Source organism: Triturus cristatus, chromosome 4_1 (genome assembly GCF_964204655.1).
Source record: "Triturus cristatus chromosome 4_1, aTriCri1.1, whole genome shotgun sequence".
NCBI classification, from domain to species: Eukaryota; Metazoa; Chordata; class Amphibia; order Caudata; family Salamandridae; genus Triturus; species Triturus cristatus.
The window spans coordinates 651,745,593-651,773,349 of record NC_140585.1 but is presented as its reverse complement, the minus strand read 5'-3'; the positions used below and the strand labels follow the sequence as shown (position 1 = coordinate 651,773,349).

General features: G+C 44.7%; 1 protein-coding gene across 3 annotated transcripts in view; it reads left to right on the top strand.

The window, feature by feature from the left end:
- The window catches only part of IRAK4 (interleukin 1 receptor associated kinase 4), a 216,578-nt gene extending 194,347 nt beyond the window's left edge, over positions 1 to 22,231 (top strand). For all 3 annotated transcript variants that reach the window (XM_085653048.1, XM_085653050.1, XM_085653049.1), the window contains 3 exons: positions 17,986 to 18,048; positions 21,792 to 21,950; positions 22,072 to 22,231. In XM_085653048.1, coding sequence (XP_085509174.1) covers positions 17,986 to 18,048; positions 21,792 to 21,950; positions 22,072 to 22,116 — 267 coding nt within the window. In that variant the 3' untranslated portion in view covers positions 22,117 to 22,231. The remainder of the gene's footprint in view (positions 1 to 17,985; positions 18,049 to 21,791; positions 21,951 to 22,071) is intronic.
- Positions 22,232 to 27,757: the final 5,526 nt, after the last annotated feature.

Genomic DNA, 27,757 nt, shown 5'->3' with positions numbered 1-27,757 from the left:
GCACAGCAAAGGCTGTGGATCCCCTTTCTGCTCCTCTTTCTGAGGTTCTCCTCTTTCTTCTTTCTTTGGCCCAGCAGGGCTCTGCTCTGGGCACCTTGAAGGGTTATCTTGCTGCAATCTCTGCTTTCTTAAGGCTTCCTGATCAGCCTTCTCTTTTCAAGTCCCCTGTTGTCTCACGTTTTTTTAAGGGCTTTACTCATATGTTCCCTCCTGTTGCATCCGTAATGCCTCAGTGGGACTTGAACCTTGTTCTCACTTTTCTGATGTGCGCTCCCTTTGAGCCCCTTCACAACTGTCCCATTCGTCTACTGACTCTGAAAACTGCCTTCCTGGTGGTTATCACCTCCGCTAGGCGGGTGAGTGAGCTCCAGGCTCTGTCAGCTAAGCCTCCCTTCCTTTCTGTTCATCCGGATAAGGTTGTCCTCCGGACACGTCCTTCTTTTCTTCCTAAAGTCGTGACTCCCTTTCATCATCATCAAGATATCTTTATTTCGGCGATTTGCCTTAAAAAGTACAAAGAATAAATATATACACAGACAGACCTGGCACAGAATAAAATAAGTCATAACAATACATTAGGTGATAATCAGTCCCCTTCTTCTATTCCACATTGCTAATAGAAATTTGGAAACTGCAAAAACTATACATTCAGATGTGTCTGTTTTAAGAATTCTAAAAGCATGGCTACATTGCCGAAAACCCATATTTTTGCAGATAGGCACTATCCAATGCTTCCTAGCTTTTGAGTATGCAGGGCAAAAGAATAGTACATGAAGATCATCCTCTTTATCACAGCTACAGCCAGGGCAGACCTCAGTAGAGGTTGGTGCCCAACTACTGGTGAAAGCTCTCAAGGGTAAAGTGCCATATCTCCATTGAAGATATAATTTTCTTGATGCAATGGGATAAATAATATCCATAAAATTCTCAAATTGATAAAAATCCTTGACACTTAAAAACGATTTAGTTAAAACTCCATTCTTAGGGGCAGTCTGTACTATACTTAGTTGCTCAGCCACATAGATCTTAGTAAACATCTTCCGCAAAATCACCTTGCAGCTTGTTTCCGGTTCATTCCACATGTCATCTAGCCCAAGTTTGGTAAACTGGGATTTTATAAACATAAACCAAGGGATTTTTAGAACACCATTGCTAGCCAAAATTTCCTTCAGCTCTAGTCTATAATGCGATTGTTCCGGCGTAGTCCACAACCTGTGCCAGAACCTAAGGGGCTTCAAGGCTAGTTCATCATCAATCGGCCTCAGGTCCAGATCCATCCTTAAAGGATGCAGCGGAGTACTTTGTGGAAGTGATAATAGCTGTCTGATGAACTTATTTTCAATTTTAAGAAGTTCCAACCTTGTTGAATGCCCCCAAAGTTCCGCTCCATATAAGATTGCTGCCCTGGCCTGACTCTTGTATACTTCAAGCGGGGGTTTAATAGGTTTATATGTAGACGTGTTAGAAAACCTAAGAATACCCCCTGCATACTGGGCTAGTTTCAGCTGCGCTTTGGCTATTTGTGGAGCCCATGAAAGATTTTCACTTAGAGTTACTCCTAGATAATCAAAGGTTTTTAGCCTTTCCAAATTTGATGAATCTAATTTTGGATTCGGCCGTGTGGAAGGTGAGGGATTAAAAACCATATATTTTGTTTTATTCACATTGAATTCCAGGCCAGGACCTCTACAAAAATCCTCAAAGCTATCGAGCACACGCTGGATTCCCATTGGTGATTTAGAAAGTAGCAGAGTGTCATCCGCGAACATAATCGCTGGCACCCTGCAACCTGCCAAAATTGGGGCATCATTATTAGGGGCACTATTAAGATGGGAAATCACACCATTAACGTATAGGCAGAACAGGGTAGGTGCTAAAACGCACCCCTGCCTCACCCCTCTGCCAATGGGGAACTTAGAAGTTAAAGCCCCATTCTTCCCATAACGCACCTGGGCAAAATTACCCTCATGCAACTTAATCAGTATTGCCAGGATTGATAGTGGCACCCCCAGACTGACCAACACAGCCCAAAGTTTTCCTCTGGGCACTAAATCAAAAGCGGAGCGGAGGTCCACGAATACCATGTAGAGGCTGCCACCCTCAATCTTTGCTGTTTTCCAGAATAGTAATAACAAGCGAAAGATTTGATCCATGGTAGAGGTGTTCCTCCTAAACCCCGCTTGGTATTGGCTCAGTATAGCGTGCTCCTCCATCCAGTCCTGCAGTCGTTCAAGGATGAGCCGCGCAAAAAATTTTTGCGGGACATCTATGAGGCTAATGGGCCTGTAATTTGCCGGTGACAGAGGGGAACCCTTCTTGAAAATAGGAACGATTTCTGCACCCAACCAGGTGCAGGGCACATTCATTCCTCTCAAGATTGCATTAAATAAAATACATAGATATGGTCCCCAGATCTCCATTTGATGTTTTAAGAGGTCTCCCGGCAGTTTGTCTAGCCCTGGGGCCTTACTGGATGGAATTTTAGAGATGGCATTAATAACTTCCTCGACCGAAAACTCTATAAAGTCGTAGGGATCATTCGATGATAAGACCGGATGTGGATCCAAATCATCTTCAATAGCGTACAGGGCTCTAAAGTGGTCTTCCCAAATCTTAGCGTCTATATTAGGTTCGGTTGCAGGTTTAGGATCGCCACTTCCTGTATTAATTATAGACCAAAATCTACGGGCATCATTCTGTTCTAAAGCACAGGACAGATCGGTCCATTTTGCATAGTCCCAGTCCTGTTTGGCCAGCTTCAACATAGCTTTATAGTGTGTTCTCTTGGCGGCAATAAGAATCTTGTCATTGCCATATTTTACAGCCCGAATCAACTCTTTTTTTGCCAGGCGACAAGCTTCATTAAACCAGGAGGAAAGAGGAATCCTATTCTTTCTCTTAGTTACTAATGGATTGAACACATCAAATAAGATACTAACCAGATTCGTATGCAGGGCCTGCAATTTGATATTAAAATCAGGAGGAGGTTGTTGAGATGTTAGGACATCTAGTTCAATAAAACACGGCAGGATTGAATTATACAATCTTGCCAGGTCATCGGAAGACGCCTCCACCTTATCCCACTTGACCCTGCGTCGATCATTCGTTAGGACTAACCTATCTGCTCGAGCATCTCTGTGCCCTGGTTCCTTCGGTTGCGTGACCGGAGAGACCAACTCCAGCCTCAGCAGATTGTGATCACTGTCATCCCTTACAATGACCTCAAGGTCGATAACCTTTGACCACAACTGTGTTCGAACCATGATATAATCTAAACGTGATTCGTGGCCCTTTTTATTGTATGTGCACCTAGAAGGTGTATCTGAATAGGTGCGACCATTACAGGCCCTAATTGAGTGACTTAGTGTGAGGGCCGTTATTTGGACTGCTAAGGGGGACCATGACCTAGAATGTGGAGATTGGATTTGCGGGATGGACCAGTAGTCATCCTCGGTTGCAAGTGCACCGTGATCCATCCCCGGTAAGGGTTCATAGTGGCAATTCAGATCTCCTGCTACTAATAGGGACACATCCGTTGGGATGGAATACAGAAAATTTGATAGTTCGTCAACTGTAGTAGATTCACTAGCTAGACTGACAGGTCTCGAGTAGACATTCACAACAGCCAGCTTAAAGCTATTAGGCCATTTCAAGATTACACACTGTATGTCGTCCGAGTGGGTACAAGCAGACTCAGCTGTGCAACCCAGATGAGTTGCCACCCATGTGGTAAGACCCCCAGATGGTCGTCCCTTGCCCCCCCATCGTGCAGGTATGTGAAAACCCGCAAATCCCATTCTCCTTTCCTCTGTTCTCGCCCACGTCTCCTGGAATAGACATATGTCCATTCCATCAATAAAAGTGCCCCAATCATCACTCGCTATTTTACTATGTAGCCCCGCAACATTCCAGGACGCAATCACCAGGGATTCAACATTCATGGTTGCCCTGGGGTTGCAGTCACTTCTGTTTATGGCGATGCTTTCACACAGATGCTGCTCTAAGACCTCTTGGGCTTCTAGGCGCCTAACATCAGATATAACCTCTTGGGGTTCAAGGGAGAGTTCGGCGGTGGGGGTGTGGTTCTCTATAGCAGTGATTAATGTCCCATCTATTCTTGACGAGCACTCGGCCTCACCACCAGCCCAACTATTACTATTGTTCTGAATTTGGGCATCACCCATTGCCCAACCAAGTCAATCCACTTGGTCCAGACAGCTATATCTGTTTTGAATCGATATTTTAGGAGGTGCTGGTAGACGATCATATGGAGCCCTTAATGACCTATCTCCTCCTCTGTGTTGTACTAATGACCACCCATTCTCCATAGCATTCCAGCGGGTCGGTGGATAAAAGTGAGACAACGGGTAAGTTTGGATCAATGCTCCCTGGTCGTGATACCTCCAATTGCAGATATGTTCAGCAGTTCGGGGATCTTTAAAATTTACTAGGATACAATCGCCCCTACTAGTTTTAGGACCATGACCCACCCACGATACTCTACGTGCCATGAGGATTTCACTAGTAATATGGGGGGGAAGTGGTCGATTTTTATCGAGCCAATCTATTACTTTGTTTTTAAGCGAAGGGTATGGTTCTATGGTTGAATTTGGAAGCTCAGGGACTCCAACCAAGATTGCCACCTAAGGGCTACATTCAGGTGGCAAATCTATAATACATTCCTTGGGAGGATAGCCCTTGCTCTCCATCTGGCCACCCTTCCCTTTATCTACATTGGCAACCCCCCTCCGCAATGATGTAGTTGGCGTAGTAGTTGGAATTATTGCTATTGGTATTGTTGGAGGGACAGGCGTAGTGTTATTAATTATGGCTAGCTCAGGGTGGGACTGCCCATTTTCAGCTGGAGCAGGACATGGATTAGATGTGTCTACCTTTAGATTGCTCTGAATGTCCAGCGTCGCCTGTTCCATCCGAGAAAGCTGATTCTCGATACGAGACAATCTCAATTCCAGGGGCTTGATGATAGCGCTCAAAAGAGCACTTACGGTGGCATGTGTCTCTACTGGGATGTCGTGTGTCTCTAGTGGAGTGTCACTGCTAATGGAGGTTCCTAGCCGAATTTCTGTGGGTGTAGGTGGGGCATGAACTAAAGCAACAACAGGTGGAGCTGTTGTAGTTGGATTACTTGTCATCTGGCTACCCGTATGACCTTTGGCAAGTTTAGCTTTTTTGCCCCCTGCCCTAGGGGCCATATTCATTTTTCTTTTTGGCATTGCTCCCTCACGTCTTCCTCGCAGCTGGGGGAGACTTAATCTCTCAGGTGAGCTTGGCATTGTTAAAGCTAGAGTGGAATCTAGGGCTTGCTCAGGTGAAAGAGACTGCGGTGGATCTATGCTACATGGTGCAATATTACTACTTGAGGGGCTATTGTCTAACATTTCTCTACTATTAGCATCCGGGGAGCGAGCATTAGCGATACGACCCATAAAGGATCTTTTCGCAAAAGCTAAATCTTGTGAGACTCTTCTTTCCATTAGTATTATCCCCTGGTCAATTACGGAATTTGCTCTTGTAATGAAGTTGTCCAAAGTTCCTGTTAGTGCAGTCCTGCTTCTAGTTAATGATGCAGCCATACTACGTTAATCAAGCAGCAAAACTAACAGTACTTACAAACCTCCTCGATACTCAATACAGCAGGGGGTATTTGGGATGACAGAGGGGTGGCCCGGTCCGGTCTTAACCGCGCTTGAACGGGCTTAAACGGGCCCGGGCTTTGCCCGGGACACGCCCCGGACGCGTCCCGCGTACGCGTGACTGTGGGATTAGTTATAGTGGTAAAGGGGGGAGGGGCCGGGAAGAGTCAACAGCTGCGGCCAATGTCCGTCAGCAGAGGGGCCGCTGGTACTCGCAGTCCCGGCTCCGTTAACAGATGCTCCCAAAACACTCAGCAACCCGCAATCACCGCCAGAAGGCTCCGCCGTGCTACTTCCAGAGTTCGTGGTCAATATCCTGCCACCGAACGGCTCCCGCGAAGCGGGGGCCGTGAGGCGCTTTGTAGGGCTGTGGAGATGGAGGGAGGGGCCGGGAAGAGTCAACAGCTGCAGCCAATGTCCGTCAGCAGAGGGGCCGCTGGTACTCGCAGTCCCGGCTCCGTTAACAGATGCTCCCAAAACACTCAGCAACCCGCAATCACCGCCAGAAGGCTCCGCCGTGCTACTTCCAGAGTTCGTGGTCAATATCCTGCCTCCGAACGGCCTTTCACATCGGGCAATCTGTCACACTGCCCACCTTCTTTCCGCCTCCGCATCCTTCAAAAGATGAAGAGGGTGCTCCACCGTCTGGACCCAAAACGTGCGCTGTCATTTTATTTGGACCGCACAAAACAGTTCCGAGTGGACGACCAACTTTTTGTTGGATATGTAGGTGCGAAGAAGGGTAAAGCTGTGCACAAGCGGACCATCTCGCGATGGGTCGTGTTGTGTATTAAACTCTGCTATTCCTTGGCGAAAAAGGTCCCTCCTGTTGGGCTGAGAGCCCATTCCACCCGGGCCACAGCGGCGACAACTGCCCTGGGACGGGAAGTCCCCTTGCAGGACATCTGTCAGGCGGCGACGTGGGCTTCACTGCACACGTTCGCCAGGCACTATTGTCTGGACAGCCAAGTCCGGAGAGATGGCCACTTTGGCCGTTCTGTTCTCCAGGACTTTCTGGTGTGATCTTGGTTCGCAGGCCCACCTCCGGGGTTGGTATTGCTGGGGAATCTATTCTAAGGTGAGGAATCTAACTAACGTGTTTCTTTCAGATGAACAAGTTACTTACCTTCGGTAACGATGTATCTGTAAGAAACATTAGTTAGTTAGATTCCTCACCGACCCACCCAGCCTCCCCTTTCTGCGAACCGACATCTAGGGTTAAGGTTCTCCCTTTCAGGGCCCTAGATTTTTGGGCACCAGTGTCGGTCTCTTGCATGGCTCAGCGTCCCTGGCGCGGAAAGCTATGTATAAGAACTGACGTCAGCGCGCGAGGGCGGCGTCTAAGTACTCCGACGTTATTCCGGGGCACGACGCCTAGCGACGCGCAAGGGGTATTGCTACAAAAATCTTTCCGGATCCAGCCTGACGCCTGGGGATATTCTAAGGTGAGGAATCTAACTAACTAATGTTTCTTACAAATACATTGTTACCGAAGGTAAGTAACTTGTTCTATACCACAAGTGGGTCATCTGTGGTAATGACCTCACCCAGGTTAACAGTCTGTGGAAAACCAAAAGGCGCTTTTTGTAACAGCTGGAATTCTGAGTACGAAGGCCCTGCATCTAGGATGACTTTTGCATAGTAGGTTTGCACATGGGCTTAGATCGAGGGCCCATAAGGAGAAAAACTCCCAGGGAGAATTATGTTTCCTGATTGGTTGAAGAACTTTAAAACCCATAAGAACGTATTGAATCACTGGGGTTTTGAAGAAGGAAATTGAGTAAGGACATATTCTGTAGTCCGAACCGCCATCAAATTACCTTTCATGGACAACTGTTGTTAACCAGTTTTTATGGTCTGGCTTGACACCGAAGCTGTCGCCAGATATTTATGGAATTATCACAAGAGAGGGGCTTTGTCTCTGCTCCCTTGTTGGGGGCCAGGAGTACATTTTTTGTTTGGGCAGAAGGTGTGTGCCTTCACAAAAAAGTGTTTGTCCTCCACACATCTTTGATCATTTTGTTTATTTATCCAGCTGTCAAAGCTTGAACTTTCAGGGGCACACACATGGCAATGGAATGCTATTAAATTGTCTTAGATAACTAGACAATTTATGGTGCTTATCTTTGGCAGCAGCACAGATGGCAGCAAGGCACCCAGGCACCCATTAACCTACATGGATTTTTAGGTCTGGGTTGACCGTGAAATTGCCACCTGACCTCTTCACTTACACCAATATTAGTCTATAGTTCTTTGATTCCACATGAATACATATCTATTCCGATGTTATTTGCATGTAATGCTTCACATTACCATACAACATTCCTTTAAAGCCAAACCTATCGGCATTGCCAATGGTTGTTCTAAATTTAATAGGTAAGTTAATACTGCTTGCCCTTCTTATGTGATTAAATTTTGTGAGAAATCCGGTGCAATGTTGCTAGGGCTGTTAGAAGGTACAGGGCCCCAGTTGTGCAAACTGGGTCTTTTCCCACGCGTTTTGAGGACCCCCCTAGACTGGGAACCAAGTACCTGTTAATGCACATAATTCTAAGAGTAGCGAGGCAGAGCAGTCCAGTGCTTACTCAGGGGATGTGCTGTGAGCTAGTAACTCAGTACACAGCATTGCAACAAACAACTTGTAATACATAGCTGTCGATTAAATACTTAATTACATACAAAACTAAATAATAAGCACAAATTAGCTCCCTAGTTACAGAACGAGCAATTGAAATGCCTTTGGGAACACCCGAAGGCATTTCTATTTCACATCCTACAGGGGCTGCACAACAAAGAAAGGTGACAAAGATCAAGCAAACCTCTTCAGTGCCCTGAATTCCCTATGTTTGAGACACCTTTAATGGTCCGCCCACCTGCATGCCCTAAACCCTAAAAACACAATACCCGCCTATGCGCCTTACACAACGTGAGGTTGTCAATCAAACAAAAAGTTCAGGTCCACTGGCTTTGTCAACATGTTACCATAATAATCAATAGCATAACATAATCTCTTCGACCATAATTTGGTTCAACAATGTGAAACATTTCTGATGCCCCAAGAATACATGTTGCGTTCAATCTTTATTTGCACAAGCTGTCACGATAATCATTTAAACAGTTAACATGTCAATGTGTTCTTTCCACATTAACACTGTTGATTAAAGCTACAGAGCATCTTGGTGCAGTGCCCAGCTCTGGGGACGCTTGCCAATCCAAGTAGTGGCAGTGGCCGACAAAGTTGAGGTGCCAAAATTTCCAAATAGATGGAGTCGCTTCTGGCCTAATGGGGCCTACTGCTGCTCCTGGGTAGCCTTCCAACACATTCTTGTTCCTGTGGTGCCCCTGCGTTTGTTGAGTGCTTTAATCCCACATCTATTCCTTTTGAGTTTAACATGGTAGCTCAATTGTTTCCATTCTTTTTATTTATATTTTTAGGACAAAAATGCCCATTGACGTGATACTTTTTAGGTCTCGCCTGAGCGTGCGCGCATGCGCTGCTCTGCAAGGCTTTTAGTAAAGGCTTTAAACTCTGAACACACGCTTGTCTAAGAAAGACAGCACACAATTATCCCAAGGCAGGTGCATGTCCTGCCTTCTCTCTCCCCTGGCCTAGGGTGCTTGGGAGCGGGCAGCGGACCCGCACTGTTCCTGCTGCATTTCATAAATTCTTTGTAGTGCACGTGTGCGCACCACTTGTGGGCTTTGTTTTAAATTCCTTTTAGCGCGCGTGCACTACTCCTGGGCTTGTTCTTTACGAGACTCATGGCTTCCAGTTGACTTCCGGGCCTTCCATGCCTGCCTTTGGAACAAACCACGCATGCGTGATTCGTGCCCGGGCCATGTTTGTTAAGGGTTCACTGCCATCTCTCCTGCAGCATTGGTCCTTTTCAGGCCGTGCCTCTTTGTTCTGTCTTCATCGGAAGCACATCGGCTCTTCTGGTGGTTAACAAAGGGCCTAATCCCGCCACCTGCTTAGTGAAAGAAATTAAGGTCGAATCCATTCCTTCCCGTGCCCCCTTTATCCCCTTTGTAACTTAAACGTAAAAACGTTTGGTGCACGGCACGGTGCAGAAGTGCATCTACTTTAAGGATGCACCACGGTCTGAAAGGCGAATCTTAACTGCCTTAGACGCGGAATCCCGTTGAAGCGCATTCCATGCCTTTACTCCGGTGTCTTTGTGGTGAATGACATTAGTAGAAGTTACGTGTGAACTTTAGTGGTGTACGCTAGCTAAGTCAAGTGGTGGCACGTCTTGAAATGCTGACGCCCTTTATCGTCCTTGTCTTGTCTATCTTAACGCCATTTACCGGATCGACCTCCGAAGGATAAACGGCCGAGTTGTGCCCGTTGGAAAGAAAACTTCCCTGAAAGGACAGTAAGCAAAATTAGTATTATTTGTGCACCGCTTTCTGTTGCACAAACTTTAATACTGACTTGTTGGTTGGTTGTGGTAATAAAGATCGTATTAGAATATGTAGTGTGCACAATGTCCTTTGCTGCTGGGGTAGTAATCTATCAACCCATCTAAAGCTGTTTAAAGTATTTCTTTAGCATTTTTTTATTTCAAAATCAAGACAAACCAATCTTGCCACAACAGAAGAAGGCAGGGCAGGCTGCATTCCAGTCTCAGGTTACTTGTCCTGTCACTGGACAGGTTATTCAAGTTCTGGGGTCGCCCACAAGAGAGAGGGGTGACAAGTTTCCCTGCCCTTTTCTGCTTGATTAAGAATCAGAGTGTTGCAAAACAGCCTCCGGAGCAACAACTACTGGTGTAATAAACACACAAACACTAAGGACAGCCTGGTGACGTCACTATGTTTTGAAATATCTCTCACGCATTTGATGAAGAAGTGGATGAACTGCAGAGTATTGCACTGTCTGCTTGACGTCACAGGAGAGGAGCAAGTTTCACTGATACATAGCCGTAAGCCATGAAAGAATATCTTTCTCATCCCTAGAGTCATGGGTGTGGCATCATTGTATTACAACTACTGATGACCAACCATTGATGACAACATCTCAGAATGAGCCTCTACCAACTCATGTCTGCACAAATGTGGCCAACTTTGAGACCCAAACCAACAAAAAAACTGTGTTGGACCACCTCGCCTTCTGCCCTAACCTTGCACTGCGCTCCCTCAGCTCAGCCTTCCCGCTCCCGAATCTTGCTTGATGGAAACTATGTTTCCTGATTATAAACCTCACTTCAGCCTTACCCCTCCATCACAGAACCTTTTCTTTTGTTCATATCCACTTCGTTGCCCATTCACCTTCAGAATGTAGTAATCGATTTTGGCTGTTTTCTTGTGCTGATGAAGGACACAAACATCACAAAAGGGATGCAAACGAATGCTTTGCACCAAAGCAATAACTGAAATGAACACAGTATATTGAAAGAGTGGCACCGTTCTACTTTAACGAGTAATTCCGTGGTTTTAGGTACTTTCTTGTACAGTAAATGTATGTAAATAGGCAAAATATGTGTGTGAGGTGTGACAACGCCAAGGCCTGATTTGTCAGCATTCATTTTCCAAACTCTTTTTGTGTGTTTTTGTTCTGCTGTTATGCGTTTTTTGTACAGGGCAGCTTTCCCCATTTCCTTGGCCGCATCTAGTTACTAGGTGTTTTATCATGCAGATTGTTGTATGTTGGTCCTGCTTAATGGACTAGTAAAGCCTCTGTGGGGAGGTAGGCTCAAGCACTCTTCCCGTCATATTGCCTTGTGTGTATGTATTAGTGTATTCCATGCCTTAACGTGTGTCTCTCCCTGTGCTCCTGTTACCAGTCTCCCCATTCTAGTGTGCTTATCTAGTTCTCCCTGCTTAGAGTTAAGTCTGTTCCTTGTCTCAATGTGAGTGTGTTGCACATTCCTGACCAGTACTCCCTCAGTGGTCTCCCATTTAACTCTGATCTTCCTGATTTCACAGGGTTGGTCTTTTTTAATAGCGTTTTTCAGTTGTATATAATGTCGTCTTCGTTTGTATAAAGGTAACAAAAATGCTTAACACTTTAATTATAACTATTCAACATAATGCCCAGCAGCCACAATGATCTACAACATAGCCAAAAGTTCTGACTTAACACATAAGATCCCAAAGGCGAGACATTTGGATATGCCAATGCTTGTTTCTCATGCGGGCGTTCCGGTCCATCATGTGGCAAGGTATTCATGACTGCACAGGATCCCAAGCCAATACAGGCAGCTAGGATTAATGCCGAATAGTATTCATTTTAGGGCAACAGAAGAACAGCCCCCAAAATGCACTGGTTACTGGCACTCAGCATACCTGTCTTATAGGATCCACTCAAGAGTGACACAAAGGGGCCACTCAACAGGGAGAAGCTACACCCCCCCGTCGTAAATTACCTGATCATTCTGTTAAGGAGTAATGAAGAGTACTCATGGGCATGCACATTACAAATGCAGCAACGATTAATGTTCCTTCGAGTCTACCCAGAATCATTAGGAGTGCAATAGAGAGGCAGGTGAGAGGTACAGGCATTGTGGCCCACAAACAAAGAGTATAGACAAATCAAGATTAGCAAATTGCAAATCAAGGTGTCCATGGACTGTCCATTTATTATCCACCCTTTTCTTTGAGCATTAGCATTGTCAGGCAGATTTTAGACTTTCTATGGTGCACTCAGAAGCAACAGAGGGACAGCCCATGAGTATGGATTGATTACAGGCAGGCTAGGAAAGAAATGCCTGGTCTGTAAAGAAATGATAGAGAAGCATGGGCATTCACTGGCTGAAGACAGACAGGATTCATTCTCTAGAGTCCACTCAGCAGCGATAGAGGAGCAGCTCATGCATCCACCGGTTACAGGCTGCGTGAAGAAATGCTCAATACAGTTCACCTGGTACACCATAGAAGTAGCCTGCTGCGTGCACATGCTGCCTGGATACGTGCTCTATGGGGTCCATCCAAGACCAACAAAGGAGCAACCCAGGGTAGTGCACTGAATAGAGACAGCATGTCTAAGAGCTCATGCTCTGTCTCTTTGTAGCTGTCCTAGTAGAAAGGCTCAGCAAGCATTTGCAATGTAATAGGTCTCGCATTTACGCGAGTTTGAGCTATTGGCATTGTAAATGACAATGCCTTTTATTTATGTTTTAAAAACTAAAACAAAAACAAGCATTTGCAATGCAATAGGTCTCGCAGTTATACGAGTTTGAGCTATTGGCATTATAAATGACAGTGCCTTTTATTTATGTTTTAAATAACCAAACTTAAATAAAAAGCATTGTCATTTACAATACCAATAGCTCAAACTCCTATAAATGCGAGACCTATTGCTTTGCAAATGCTTGTACTGTAAAGTTAACCCTATTTAAATAAGACTGTAGCTCAGTGCGGCAATGTAATCCCGTATTCGCTGCCTCGGGTTCGGCTTTGATCAAAACAGCAGTAAGCATTTATGCAGATCAGGCGCGTGTTACTGTAACTGTTCAACAGTGCAGAATACAGTAATGTTTGTGTCCACTTCTCTGCTCGTCCGCATGGACAGTGCTCCCGGGTAAATTCGCTGGAAGGCTGCCTGCCCAGAGGAAGTTGTAAAAGTCACATACTTCACTATTCGTCGCTTCCCTCTGCCCCCTGCGTCACCCCGCCCTCCCAAGATGAAAGGAAGCGGACATTTGTTTAGAGCTTGTAAATTCCGAACCAATTGCCCTGCGTCCTTGAATGTGAAAGGGCCTTGATAAGATCTGCTTGTAGGCCTTTGTCTGGAGTGTGCTGCGTGTTAACACCTCAATGCAGTGCAGGTAGCCTCTTCTACTGCAAGCTGTCGTGGTGGCTCAGATTAAACCTGGGATAGCCAGATCAGAGGGATTTTAAAACAAAACAATAGGTCTCGCCTTTCATTAAGTTAAAGCCATTTGCTTTGCTATACAATACCATTAGCAAAGCAAATGGCTTTAACTTAATCAAAGGCGAGAACTATTGCATTTTCAATGCTTGTTTGTAAGGGAAGCAGAAGACTGAAGGGTTTGAAGATATACAACTGTCATTTACAACGCCTAGAAACCACAACGTGCCGCATGATGTGCTGTATGCAAAGCTATTGTTGTGGTGTGCTCCTGCGCAAGTCGAGTCTCGGGACCCAATATTGTGTGCGATAGTGCACTCCAGAGCTGAAAGACACCCCTCACCCCACTGTCACCCAGCCCCGCGTGTTTCCTTTCTCATGGGGCGGGAGCACGCAGTATATAATCTCTACATCCATTCTTTACATGAAAACACTTCAGTCACTTTAGAAACATGTAACTCCGTGTTTAAAATAAGCCCCAGGCGCTAGATCTGCTAAGGCACTCCCATTAACCCTGCTGTGTAACGCTGCCCTGAAAAGGTGCGACTTCTACTGAAGCACAGTCCGAGTTGGTGCAGAAAAAGTAGCCGCCTAAAAGGATTAATCTTCCTGCGCAGCTTGAGGTTGAGCCCGGAAGGAGGCAGCTGAATCTTCGGAGTGGGGGGAGGAGGAGGAAGAGCCTGGGAAGGCTGGTGTTAACAACAACAACAAAAACAAGCATTGGCCGCACGCGCGCCTCGCGCTTTAAGTTAAAAAAAAAAAAGACAAGCTCGGCGGAGCGTGGTGCGCGCGCGCTTGGGGGCGGGGGAGCGGACCCTTTGAAGTGCTCCTAAAAAGCGAATTGCATGGCTGCACGATGCGCGTGATTGTGCGCGTACTAGCCATGCAATCCGCTTTTTGGGAGCACTTTTCTTACCCGTTTTCTATAGTCTCGCTTTGCGATCGCTTACGCGATAGCAAGGCGAGACCTAATAAAAGGCATTGTTAATTGCAATGTCAATAGCTCAAACTCGCGTAAATGCGAGACCTATTGCATTGCAAATGCTTGTTTCCGTTGTCCGAATTGGGTTTCCCTTCGGGTAAGTGCACAAAACCTCACTCGCTCGTGGTACTTCACATCTAAGAACAATATCGGCGTATGTACAGTGCACATGTCAAAGCGAAAAGTCTTGCATCACTCGAAGCAACAGTTTTTTTCTTATTTCAATATGTTGAAAAGTTTGTTTTTTTAGATAATGTTTTGCATGATTTGGATGTGTAATTTATGTACAGATCTGGTCGTAATTTGGCCCAACCGAATGTATTTAAATGTACAGAAAAATGTCTCTAAGTTGAGAAAGGGTCTGAAGGGGCGCACGGGGCCCTGCATGCGTAGACCACCGCCAAGTCTTTGCTAAAACGGAACACACATGTTTTATTTAATAAAATTTAGATTTAGCCCCTAAACGAGGCACATTGAAGCGTCTGCGCGTTGTTCCCACAGCGCTAGCTTTCTTCATGGCGCACAGAAGATGCATACACCCTCACACCACCTTCCTGCACCCACAAATACGGCGTGCGAGGTACGAGGGAATACTAATTTAATTAAAAAACATTGTGACTTATTTGCAGTTTTCTAAGCGCGAGCTCCACCCGAAGGCACAAGAGCGGGTCACAGGAGCAGCAGTTACCTTACATGATGTCACGTTAAAGTACATGATTTTGTTAAGACTCAGTGGGGGTGGAGGTGGCAGAGAATCCCTCGACGTTGAGCCCGCACTGAGAGACGAACTTGGGAGAAAGGTCAGAGGGGGAGAAGAGAAGAAGTGAGAGAGAAGGGGAGACAGCGGATGGAGAGGGGAGTTACGGATGGGGCAGGAGGCTTTTGTCAGTGCTGCTCTCAGCTCCACCGTTGCATTTCCATCCGCATCATTTATAGAGAACAGGTCAACATCCATTCACAATGAGTATGTAATTAGATCACTGTGAGTAGTAAGGAACTGGACCCATTAGGTGTTCTTAAAAGACCCCTCCCACACCAACCTAGTTAGTGTCATGCTTCATCATTGGTCCGGCTGGGACTGCGAGGGACCAAGTCAGGTTTACAGCGGAGGGACCATCACAACCAAATCGGTCACTTGGATGAGCAACCCTCCCCCCAAGCCCCGATTCTCCCGCATTTTGCCCCATACATTGTATTTTCCAGTGTCCGTGAGTACACAGACACATTTTTCAACCACACACCTTAGCACGTGTGTAGGTATTACAAAAGGTTTCACGTGGCACCATTCACCTTTCCCACTCACTTTTCACCCACTTTTTGGTCCTGAAGAAAGCCCTTACAACATTTTTACAGGCTGAAACATGTAGACCGCCACACATACACTCATGGTAAATAAATCCAGATAAGTTGCACGACACATATTATCTTTTTTTACCATATCCTGAGCCGCCACCATTTAGGCAAGGATCCTCAGAGATATTTTTAACTGTAAATATTGAACCTCACATCACATTTATGCACTACACCAGCTCCGCTGTAACCAGGCATCGTAGCACAACTGGGAGGCTCTCGGCCACCCGGTTGGGACCCAAATGATGACGCATGACACCAACCAGGTTGGTGTGTGAGGGGTCTTTTAAGAACACCTAATAGGTCCAGTTCCTTACTACTCACAGTGATCTAATTACATACACATAGTGGGTCTGTCCACATTGTTTAAGTCTCATATTGATCTGGGGAAGGGACATACCCCTATACTTATTTTTTCCCTAGCTCTCCCTTTGATTTCGTATATTATCAACATCCATTCACACCCAAGTATTGCGGTATGTTTACGTGCCTCTTATCTGGGGTGACGGCCCTTAGGGTATGATAAAAGAACGACCTCGGGAATGGGGGAGTCCAGTACCAGTTCCAGGGCAACGGGACTCGTTGCACCCAGGAATAAAAGAGTGGAGGGCGGAGCAGGGGTTGTGGGGCATTCGGGAGGTGAATTAGAAGGGGGGTCTCTACTCTGCCCCCACCACCATCTGGCCAGGGGCGGTGAGTGGAGTCAGGTGCACAGTCCAGTCCTTACTGCTGTCTCACTTAAGCGTGTGCCGGGCTGTCCGGGTCCCGGAACGCAACCATCTCCAAGTCTAGGAGGTTCTGGGGGCTTCCTCTGTGGTCCGCCTCACGCCCTCCGATTCTTGCTCCCATGCCAGCCGCCTGCGCGGAGCAGACGGTGAAGGGCAGACCGCACCTAGCGCACATAAATGGAGACTTACTAAAGGCGACAATCTCCCTTCTGAGCATGCACATAAGTTTACCAAATTCACTTCCTGGCTCGCACGCCTGGCAGATCGCATGCCCTTTAGAGGGTGTCAGTTTTACTCTCCTCCCCAGGGCCGGGCTGTGAATGGAAAGCAGCCCTGGTAAATTGTGAAACCAGCACCCATACGGTGCTTGGCAAGCGAGCCTGACCACTACAAGAGGAGTTCGACAGTTCACCCCCCCCCCCCCTCAATGAGAACAAGCGCTCGCCAGGCAGCCGCTGTTCATTTTTGCATCGCGCTTTCACTTTAAAGTGAAAGCGAGATGCAAAAATAAACATGCAGCGCCATGTCTCCTTTTTTGTCCGGCCCATCCGGACTGGATCACCTGGCTTATTGACATAAGCGATAAGAAACTGCTTCACGACAGCTGTGAAGCAGGCGATCCAGTCCGGATGGGCCGGATGGGCCGGACAAAAAAGCCAAAGGGAGGCAACCCAGAAAGCTCATTTCCAATGGCAGGCCACCGTTTAGCATAAACGGTGACGCCAGCCAGTGGAAATAAGGGGCGAGGCTTCAAGACCTCTTCTTAAAGTCCTCTCTTACAAAATCTCTCGGGGAGGCGGCGCAGCGCTTTGCGCTGCAACGCACGCGAGACCTAAAAGTGGTAAGGTGCACTGAGGAGTGGAACAAAAAAACAACAAAACACGGTATATCAGTCGGAGAGCAGTGGTAGGGGGGAGGATCCTGGCCAAAGATCTGAGGAGGATTTGGCCGTTTTAGATGGTCAGACCTACAAGGCAGCATACAGGTTGGGGAAGAAAAACATTGGACACAGGGTACTTTTAAAAGTAGCTCATCTTAAGCAATCACCATTTCTGCCCACAAAGTGGAAGAAAACCTGTAGGTGTATTATGTTATGGGTCAGATAAGGCCTCTGTCTCTTGGGTGGGTGAGCCTCCACTCCAGGGTCTCTCTGTGCTAGAAGGATAGTTTGTGTTGAAGGCTGCATATTGAAAATGAATACGTTTTGTCATTTTAGTAGATCGGATGTAGTGATGCTGCAGTTGCATACACATTTATTTTCTTACCACGCAGTTATTTTCTTCCCAAAAACTTACAGACCAATATCAGGGATAGGTTTTGTTCTGATCCCTTCCTTATATTAGATAAAAAATGACTTATCATACCACCATTGTTTGGAGCTGGCTTACACATCATGTTTTAATTAACTCATGATTAATGCAGTAAAAAAATAATGCTTTATGAATCTTGTGTTTTCAGGTTTTTTTAGAAATAATCACTGGACTGCCACCTGTGGATGAAAACCGGGACCCAATGTTGCTGGTACTTTATTTTAACCTGCTTTTTACATTTGTGAATTTGAAAACAAATGAAATTATTTTGTGTTCCAGGACACATTGTCAGGATTTATGATTGTGACATTAGCTTCAGGCTTGTTGCATGCAAAGTTTATCCCCTCCTTTCATCTTTTAGGTTCACACTCCCCCCTAAAGTGCCCCCTCGGATGCAAAACCAGACACTGAGGGCTTCCACTGACCTGGCGGAAGGTCACCCACCTTACTTGGAGATCCCTGCCGGGTAGGCAGAGATCTTTGTGCTTTTAGTTAGTTGAGCTGCCACCACGGCAACCCCACTGACAGCACTAAAGCTTTGCTGAACAGTCTCCATGTTTAATGCACTTGCTCTGTAAAGTTTTTGTAAAACAAACTCCTAAAGTGAGAGTTAATTGAAAACAAGTTTGTTTCCTGCTGGGGCTGCCAGTCTTTCTCTGGCAATCCGCAATGGGGAAAAATGTATGACTGACCAACTGGCTTAGGGATTACATTCCGTGGTACATTGAGTGATAGCTGAGCAGTGAATGGGCCGTTTACCAAAGGTTTCATCGATGGAGGCTCTGCCATTGGAATTGGGAACTATAGTCTGAATAGCACAGGAGAACCACAAATTTGGTGGGTGTGACATCTTCCACTTTTTTGTAAGATGTCCTGCATCCATCAAACTCTAAACATGGGCTTGAATATACAATAACTGTAATTCATAGTAAAAATTTATAAAGCATGCCTGATGAGGATTTTGCATTTATTATATTGCTATCACAAAATAGAAGTGTTTAAGCAAAGAAGCATACAACAATATTATAGAAACATAAACTTATTGAGTTCCTTGCATAGAAAGAAAAAGAACGTTATAAATGGAGCTCATACAAACAAAGAGAACTGGTGTATTCAATCACAGCATTAGTGGTAAATAATGTTAATGGTGTCTGTCAAAACAAGCATTGGATGTAGTCAGTTGTGTAATTTATTATTTTGAATAGATGCAAACCCTGAGCATCCAATATTTGAAAAATACAGTATGAGTACAAAAGTTTTTTAAGTTCCTCGTTCATTTATTTTCTTTCTCCTTCACATTTCAATTGTTGTCCTTAATACACTTCATAGTCATTCGGGTAACTTCTGTAGCCAACACTTGTTTCGTCAATTAGGTATATACACCTCTGACTTCATCAAGTATGCTGTCATCAATTATATCATAGGTAAACGTGAGTGGTCAAAAAACAGTTCTTCAGTTATTCCTATAAAACGTTAATAATCCACTCTTCTTTTTATCGTATGGTAAATTCAATAAGCCAGAGAGTAAGTGCCTCTTGGAGGCTTCCGTAGCAGAACTGAAGGCCCGACTGCAGGATAGACTGTACCCAGCCCCAAGAGCTCCTCCTAAGACAGCAGGTACAGGCTCCCTCGTGTTTTAAAGTCTAAAAACCACAACTGTAACTCGTACCCTAAGGCAACTGTAACTCACGCTTCCGTCATGCACAGTTTTCTCATCAATAATTTCATTGCAATTGTTAGTGATATCAATGATGTAGAAGATGTCACGAGTAATGTAATATGTGGGGTAATTAGCAGAGCGTGGCAAGGTTGCGAGTGATAGTTACCTTAGGACACGAGCTATGGGTATTTGAGATAACTATAACTCATGAATTTCTGTGGTTTGTAGAGTTTAAAATGTTACTTTGTCACTGCAATTCTTACATAACTATAACATTGCTGTAACCTTTGTTTTTTTCAGGGAATTTCTAGGGTGTGATAGCAGTAAATTACACTGTATTTAGAGGAGTTTTGTTGATTAATATCAAAGTCCTAGTAGCAGTTGGGCATATGCTTGGGGAAATGTAGAAAGAACACATTTTTGCTATGGTCTAAATTTTGGTAGCTTTAAGTTTATAATCTGGTTGTTTCCCAAACTCTTTTGTAATTCGCTCAAAAGCTAGTAAAGATTGAGCTGGATTTCATGTCACTATAGCTATATTCTATGTGGACACCATTCTAAAGAAATCATTGTTTGGAGTGAATGGAATGACATCGAGCTCTTCTTGTATCTGTAACTGAAAAAGCGAAGACTAGTTGGGACATAGGGTATCCATGCTTGGTGTTACTTTCTGCAGGGAAAGCATCGCAGAGAGCTTGGTTGACACAGGTAGTAACCACTGGGTTGTCATTCAAGGCGCCTATCTTTTTAGAGTTTTCCAGAGAAAGGCCAAGTTTACGCTTCCAAACGCCATTTACACACCAAATAAAGAGTGGAAATAGGTGATCTGCCTTAGCTGCATGACCGATTTCCGTGCATATATTTAAATCACAAATAGAAGAGGGATAATAACACTGCGTGAAGGTGGGTGAGTATGTGGGAATGCACCAAACTTATAAAACTGCCCTCACACACAGCAAGCTGTGTCATGTTTCATCATAGGGCTGCTAACACACCTTTTCGCCAGCCCAACGCTGGAGGTGGAGCAATAGGGAGGGGAAGACAATACAACATACAGTGTAGATCACAGGGGAGAAATGGTGCAGAAAAAGTAATATAAAACTGGTCTCAGGGAGTCCTTATTACAGTTTTAATATTAGGTACCCTGTCCAGATTTAAAGCAAAAAATGTGGATGCTGGGTTGGGGAGCTTATAATGAGACGCCAACCCCCCCACTCTGCATAAGTGTCGACATGTTTCAGCCAGCAAAAACAATACCCCGGCTTTCCTCAGGACTCTCACCACTGTGATCCCTGGGTGCTCACCCTCCCTTCTTTAAATCCAGGAGAAAAGGGGATGTCACCTTTCGTAGAGCCCCTCACTCTTGGAGAGGAACCTATAAAATGATTTAAAAACATGGAACACATGAAGTGTTATGTGCAGTGCCAAATATAGTAAAAATAACAATTATGGTGCATCAACCCCACTCACACCCCACAATTAAAATGCATGGGCACTCCTCCCCAAAGTTGAGGGTGGGGGTGGTTTTCTCTCTCTCAAATTTTGTCTCGCCCAAATAGCGTTTTATGACATACATAAGCACTCAATAGCAACATTATTGCCGTGCGCACTATCAATTTTCACAAATAATGAATTACATAAAGATGCACTTGGGCATCGCGAACACCCAGGAGACATCACATTCAACCTGCGCCAGTTAGTCATGAAACTTACCGAGTTTATTTAATTTTTAAACCCGAACTGGCAGGGGAGTGAGAACAGCTCCCTATTAGCACTCTCTGTAGGGAAATTAAAAGTTAGTTAGAGACCGATATGCGAGATGTGGTCAGAGACTTCAGCTGCCACGTCATTGTTTTCTTTAATATTCCAGGCGGGGATAAATCCATTGTTGTACTGTGAAGAATATGGTGAAGATTTGCTCAGGAGACTGGACTGGGAAAAAATCTTCACTTTTCCCGACCAGGGCTTAATTTGCTGTTGGATCTGGGCATGTCCAGAAAGAGGAAATATCTATCACAATTTCTCCTGGGTGTTGAATTGCCTACAGTATGTTAGGATTTTCCTTGTCACAGAACATCCACTTGTGACAGCTAAATACTATAATATCCATAATTGTCAGCTTTGGGAAGTTGTCACAAAAACATATCAGTGTCCTGAGTAAAGTGTTTTAAATGTCTGCTTGTTTATATTTTCAGAGTCTGGTTTGTGAATGGCACCTAAGTATTTCTCAAATTAGTCCTTTCTCTTTTTTGAGTCTATTTGCTTTACGAATCACAGTGTACTTTGTGTTGCAGCTTGATATCAAAGAAGAAATTGAGGATGAGGAAAAGACTATAAGTGACTATGTTGATAAGAAAATGGAAGACTGTGATTCCAATGCAGCTCAGGAAATGTATTCCTTAGCCAGTAACTGTCTGAATCAACTCAAAAACAAAAGACCGGACATTAAAAAGGTATGGACAGCCTCTTTATCTTTTCCTAGCACAAATATAGTAACCTTTCTTTGATGATCATAACTGTGAATTAAATATTTTTTTAAAGCTCTCAATATATCTCATGTTTTTTAATCCGTAGGTCATGCTGGATCTGGAAAAGATGGGATCTATGAGCACATCATGATTTTGATGAAAATTACCTGCAATATGTACTTTTTCTATTAAAGATATGTATATTTGTAACCTGTGCCATATAGTAGATGTGCTTCTAAAATAAAAATATCTTTATATTTTTAAATTGAGACTTTGTTTGTCATAGTAGTTAAAAGTCACGTGTGTATTATTGTACATCCATACACAAATCTGTATTTTTAGCAGTGATTTCAGTGCTCGCTGCTGAGATCTGTTTGTTATCTTGAGGTGGTTGGTTTCAAACACAAGTAGGTCAATACAGACTTTTATCTTTCTGAACTCCAAAAATCAAGTCCCAATTTTGATAGGATAACAAGTATATATAAACATGTGATATGTAAAATGTTTAGGGAAAAGTGCTAAAGAAATATTATAATTATTGTTATTATCATATTAGTCAAGGGGCAGGTTAGAACATAAGTAAACCATGCCCTTTACTCATGAATGCTTCTGACGTCTGTTTCATTGATATCTTTTGCCATTTATTATTCCTCTGATGCTTCTACTGTTTCCCGAATACTAGCACAGGGATGGGACTGAGAGTAGTGCAGGTAAATAAGGGAGACCATCCAGCCTCATCATTTGAAATAGAACTGTGTTGCACATCATAAGATGGTGGGCAATTTTTCTCCGATATCAATGCATCTTAGACGTCTTATCCTCTACCAGCTTTATCCCTATCAAATGTCCTCTGCTGCAGTTGTGTTTTCATTGTGTCCACAGGTTGTTGTGTAATTGTCCAGTAACACGTTTTTAGTGCAACAGGCATAAGAGGTACGTTTCATTGCAATCTAGTTGTTGTCTTCTAGTTTTTAGAAGTTAGGGAATCATTTTTAATCGGAGCCTCGCGTCGCTGTTGTGGTTCTAGCTGAGGGACACAAACATTGCTCGCTTGGATAACAAAAGCCCTCCGTTTCGTGAGCTGTTGTACTGCTTGTCCCTCTGAAAGAATTCGTTTTTCTTATTACGGAGAAACTAAAGCTGTTGTTTCTTGTACTGGGCAAAGTGTTCAAGGTCCCGGCTAAACCATACCTGTGCCAGAAAATGTAGCGAGTAAGTTGCACACACATGAACCAGTGAGGGCTCCAGCTTGGGAGCTGTTGTTAAGACCCTTCAACCCCCAACCATTCCCACCTGTAACAGAATGTAAATGTCTTTTCCTGGCTGCTCCCCATATACAGTCTCTGTGTATGGATGCCCCTTGCTGCAAGGTTGTCTCCTGCCTAGATCACACACAAAGAGATGTGAGGTCTGGGCGTTTGGCTGTGATCAAGAAAGGCAAAAGGCTGGGCCTAACCTGAAGGTCCTCTGCAATTGCACAGACAGACTGCAGTCCTAACCCTTTCCCTACCATCTACAGAAAGAGCAATGTTTCAGGAAGTTTAGTCAGCAGCCCATTACTAACAAAGGCTTCATTTAATTTCTCAAGGGAGCCTAGTCAATGTCCTCCTCACATCGGTGTCCGGATCTCCACCCTCCTGCCACATGAATTAAAGAAATACATTTCTGCTGTCCGGGGAAGCTGTCCTCACCCTGCATCTTGTGCCATGCCAACCAGGGGCACAACAGTGGATCCTCTTTGCTTTTTTTGTTGTTTTTTTGCTTTTTTAACAATAATGTGAGCCAACCTTCTTGAGGATGAACATCACCAGACATCCACCCCAGCATTTACAGAATTTACTTCTAAGTGTGAGCGTTATTTATAAGGCTTCCAGTTTTCCGTTTTTACAGATTTTTTTTACAAATAAACATAGACAGAAAACAATATGTTTCCTCTCTGTATTTATTTTTAAAAGAAGAAAAATGCTGAACATTGTGCTTCTTGGTTATGACTTCCATGCTGTCTTTCGTGAATCCAGTATAGCAGCTTAGCAGACAGACCGCATGGGGAGTTAAAAAAACAGGTTGAGATTTCCCTAAATACAGTTAACAGATATTTTGTAGTTTTATGCTGATATTTACCTGTGGGTGTAGGGTTTTGCTATATTTGGCTGCTTAATTTGCTAAACCGCGACATCGTATGAGCATCTGTTTATCAGTTAAATAAATGTGGAAATATATCATTTTAAGACTCCATTTATTCTCAAAACACAAATTAAATATGGATAAATACCAATAAGATGGCCAAAAAATTTTACTGTCCTTCAGAAATGGCGATTGTCAGCAATCATTGTTCGAACAGGAACTCCCTGTGGGGAAAAAGGTAAACGCGCGCCAATATCCGATGCGTGAGGTTCCTCCAGTGTGGAGACCTGCTGATTTAAATGCTAATCCAGCTGTCCCAGCTCATTTTCAGCGTGTTTGGGTACATGTCCCATGGAAGAGATCTGAGGTGTTAGCACTTAAGCAGACATTGCCTGGCCCCCGTAAAAACCCTACAGGTTATTATAAGGAGTTATCCCAAACTGCAGAATCATGTGTAATGAATTTGGCTGACATAGATATGTTGTTTGGGAATATTGTTCCACAGCCTTTATGGGGATCCATTCGTAATGTAGATCACGCTGCAGAATTGGGTAACAAATGGGCTAATATCATTGCTGCAGATGCTGGCCAAGTTGGTGGCGCGAAACCTGATCCTTTGGTAGCAGAACTCCCTGGTCGAATTATTACCTACATGAAAACTATAATGCCTGCGATGCGCGTAAATTGGGATAAACTATCCGCATGTAAGCAGAAGAAAGATGAGACAGTGTCTGATTTCTTCACCAGGTTTGAAGAAACGTTTATCGACCACAGTGGTCAAGACATGAGCACTGAAGGTGGCCAACGGTTATTTGTTGATAAATTTGTGCAGAATCTACTTCCCGAGTTGTGTAAGAAATTAAAAGATTCAGAAAGTTCCTGGGCTGTTTCCTCTTCAGCACAAATACTGGCTACTGCACAGTATTATGAAAATAGAGACAAAGATGAGAAGGATAGAACAGATAAGAAAACGAGAGAACTAAAAACAAAGGTCCTCTTGCAGCAGGCTTATCCACCACGTGGAGGACAGAATAATTATAGGCAAACACAAGGTATCTATCAGCAGCCCCAACAGTTTCAGAATAATCAGCAAATGAATGGGTATTATCAACCACGAATCCCTGTAGGTCCCAACCAATGTTCATATTGCAAAGAGGAAGGTCATTTTATATATAGTTGCCCTAAATTAATGCAGTGTAACAGTAATGCGTATGGCGCAAGAGGTAGAGGTGGTCAGCAAGCTCCTAGGGGTAGAGGGCGAATGAAAGGAGTTGCCGATATGAGCAGAGATATTGATGCATACTCATCTATTCCCAAAGAAGAGTTGAGAGCTTATGTAGGGTGGAACGCGACGGGGTATAGTATTAGTCTGGGTGAAAGACAGCGAAAAATCTCATCCCCAATCTGGGTCGTACCCCACATAGGTTGGTTCTGTTTGCAAGGTAATGGTCAGAATCCTAGAGCTCAACTGGGAAGAAGTGACTGTACTGAAACGTACACTTTTCCGTCACAGTTTTCCCCTGCGTTTCTGGCTGCCAAGGGTACATATTTTATCTGCAATGACCGAGCATATACATGGTTGCCCCCTGATTTTTCGGGCACATGTTATATTGCAAATCTGCTACCGCCAACATTTACTGCCGCCTCTGACTATCACAAGACCAGAGTTGTGAGAGGCGTGATTAGTAAGGAGGATACTGCCGGTCAGGAAGCGGGAGATTTCTTTTTGAGTTTCCTGCCGTTTTGGGGACCTATGGTCAATATTAGGAACCTGAGACAGCTGACTCGTGTGGTTGAATCCACTGTTAATGTTACGGCTGGTGCCCTTGGTAATTTAACAGCTGAGCTCCAAGCGGATCGCCTCATGACTTTGCAGAACCGCATGGTTCTAGACGTAATACTTGCAGACCGCGGTGGGGTATGTAAGGTTATCCAATCTAGTTGTTGCATTTTCATACCAGACAACGCTCCAACAGTTTATCAAGCCATCTCCAAACTACATAAAATATCTGAGTCCATACACGTGGATAAAGGAGATCGGTCACTGGTGGGGTGGTTCTGGGAACTGATATCTGCCTGGGGTTGGAAAGTTCTGATGGTCATTGGAATGATCTTAGCCATCCTTTTCCTGTTCTGTCTGTGCATACAGTGTGCTCCTGCGATATGTGGCCTCTGTGCTACATTATGTGTAAGGAAACCTGTATCGAGGGACGAGCTAAGTAATAGGATGATGCTACAGCAACATCTCCATGACTTCGTGAATATTGACCTAGACTCGGATTGAAATGAGTATAGTTATTGCCTATGTAAGGGCAAAAGGAGGGTCTGTCGTACTTCAGAATTTGGGACCGCGTAGGAGGCAGGGCCCTACCCCTGTCTATCCCGGTATTAGTGAACCGCGAATGGTTAATGCGGTATGTACAAGTGCTTTGTATAACGTTTTAGCTATGAATGCACTGTGTATACGTTATTATACATCACTACGTGGGTTCCATTTTAGAGCGGTGGCCATCCTATGGTTGCCCTCACATAGGCTACATATCATGAAGCAAATACGGGCCTTTTAGAGCACATGTGTCTTTCTTTGACTTTTCTGTGACCTGGGCAGCTTGGCTCCGCTGCCCCAGGTCAGTCCGGTCTCACGAGTTCCCCGTCCTCTGGCCACCTGTGATTAGCATCAGGGCTTGACACACCATAAAGCCTTTACATTAAACACGAGCCTCCAGCTAATCTCTTTCTCACCTGACTGTTCCTGCTTTATGGCTTGTTTTCCAAACAGGAGATGCTCATGTTTATTGGGGCCTATCGATATCTGATGTGGGATTTGAGCCTTGCTGGGTAAATAATTGCGGGCTGGCTTAACTGGAATGTGGGATGGTCATCATGACTCTGCCTTTTCGTTTGAAATGTATACATCTCAATGACCATGCCATAAAACTAGGAATGTATGCCTGAAGCAGGATATTTTGTATTTAAGGAGAAGCCCGTTTCTGTGATTTTCAGCAGTCTCCTAAGAACATACACGCTGTTGTACTTCTTGGATACCTGTAATTGGTCTGCAGCCAATAAATTGATCTTTGACTTCACCCAGAAGACTCTGTGTTTCTGTAGGGCTGAAACAGGAAGAACCCGAAGTCATAGGGTGTGTTCCCCTGCACCGCTGGGCTTAAAATTCCCAGTACTTCAAGACAACACCCATCAACCCACAAAATCACATGCACAGCAGGTCAACACACATCCCTTTACCTAATAGCAAACATATCACGCTGATCTCTAAATTTCTATCTCCACACACCTTACAAGCACATACAATCACTCACAGCTGAACACACACAACCACTTTTCACCCCACAAGGTAGCCAGGAACACTGAGGATCGCAACATCGTTTTTTACAGTGCAGCAACCAAAATATGGCACCCTCTTAGTCTCCCTGCAGGACTCTTTCCCAGCACTTACCGCCCAATTAGTGGCCCCAAGATGGTCTGTTGAAAAGCTCAGCAGGTGGCCTAAGCACTTGCACGCAGGTGTTACCCTGCTGTTGCAGTTTGAGCCAGGGTGCTCTCCATGCCACTGGAGTCAAGCTATCCTGGCTGAAGAGGGGTGAAACCCCGAAACCGGTCCTAGGATGCTTGTTTCCAGTCCAGGGAGGACCTGGCCTGGCAGTTCG